The sequence below is a fragment of the Trichinella spiralis genome (assembly GCF_000181795.1).
Source record: "Trichinella spiralis strain ISS 195 chromosome Unknown Scfld3999, whole genome shotgun sequence".
Taxonomy (NCBI): Eukaryota; Metazoa; Nematoda; class Enoplea; order Trichinellida; family Trichinellidae; genus Trichinella; species Trichinella spiralis.
This window is the reverse complement of record NW_003530938.1, coordinates 4,038-5,316: the sequence shown is the minus strand read 5'-3', so window position 1 is coordinate 5,316 and position 1,279 is coordinate 4,038. Positions and strand designations below refer to the sequence as shown.

The 1,279-nt window shown below is 43.1% G+C and overlaps 1 protein-coding gene across 1 annotated transcript; it reads right to left on the bottom strand.

Annotated features, from left to right (window-relative positions):
* Positions 1-663: 663 nt before the first annotated feature.
* Positions 664-1,256, bottom strand: Tsp_13053 (conserved hypothetical protein; the record flags this gene model as incomplete). The annotated part of the gene is made up of 1 exon (XM_003367597.1): positions 664-1,256. A coding segment is annotated over one exon (593 nt), but the record flags the coding sequence as incomplete, so codon positions are not given.
* Between the last annotated feature and the right edge of the window lie 23 nt (positions 1,257-1,279).

Sequence of the window (1,279 nt, the reverse complement as noted above, 5' to 3'; positions counted from 1 at the left end):
GGCTGTTTCCAAGCTGCAACTGCTCTTGAAAAGCAATGAACAATTACAGACCGCCCGCTTCTTGCGATCTGTCAACATTTCTCAATTCTGTCGGCCACTCTGATGCTGCTGGTCCATCTTCTGCCCAGTGACTGTTTTTTTTTTTCACGTTTTTTTAATATATAACATTTTTGAAATAGGCGACAAATTTGTTCTGTTCAAAAATTTCAGCTTCTAACTGACAATAAATTATTTGTAACAATGTATTATGTTTCAAATCGAATTATATAGATATATACACTGGTTACGTTTTCGAACGCGTATTGTTGAATGCGATTTCTGAAAGTCACCGTAGGGTAGATGTGATTTCAAGTTGATAGCCAACAGATTAAATTGGGATGGTGAAAACTGCATTGATCAAAAATTTAAGCTAAGCCGAACGAGTACAGAACAGGAAACGTTTTTCATCAACTTTTGTCACAGAAACTTGTCAGTTAACTTTTTAAAGAGCGTGAGTCTTTTTCAAAACAAGTCGGTTCAACGTACAACGGCTTAGTACGGTAGAACTAACCTGTCGATGACAGTAATGCAAGTACGAATCGTTTGAAATTTTAACAAGATAAAAATAACATTTTAATATTTAAATTCAGCTCTTCAAAAATCAAACTTTTACTTGTTTTGCTGTCAATATGACCAAGCAGGATTTAAAATGGATCCTTCGATCGGCGCTTCGTAATAGTCATATTCAAAGTCTTGCTCAGGTTCGGCAAAACTACATCCGGAAGGAGTGGCCGATTTCGACGTGCTCTGCACTGTAGGCTGAACAAAAGGGATGGCAACGTCGGCGCTGAGACGTGTAGTTTGGGTCTGCATTGAAACCTGCATTTCAGTTTGTGACATTCGACTGTCGACAGTAGGATCGGACAGGCGACGTCGTTTGGATATTTTGTCGCTGGGTGGGTCGACAGTGGAGAATTTGTCCACATTTCTGACCAAGCTGGTAAAATGGTGAAGCAGATTTGTTACCCGATTTCGGATGCTGACGAAGACCATCACCGCCAACGCCAGCAGAACCAAAACCGACACGCCGGCGGTTGAGCCGATTTCAACGGTTCGCTTTTTCTGCAAACGGTTCTGATCTTCGCCCATCGTAATGGAACCAGCAGTACTGAACGTGTAGCGTATCAAGCCTGGCTCGGCTTCACGTTCGTCCCCATCACCGGGCGTCGTTAGGGCGCAAGCGGGTTCCAGTTGGACCAGCGCTGGACGCGATGAGGCTGAAGCGGCCGAATTCGTTTTT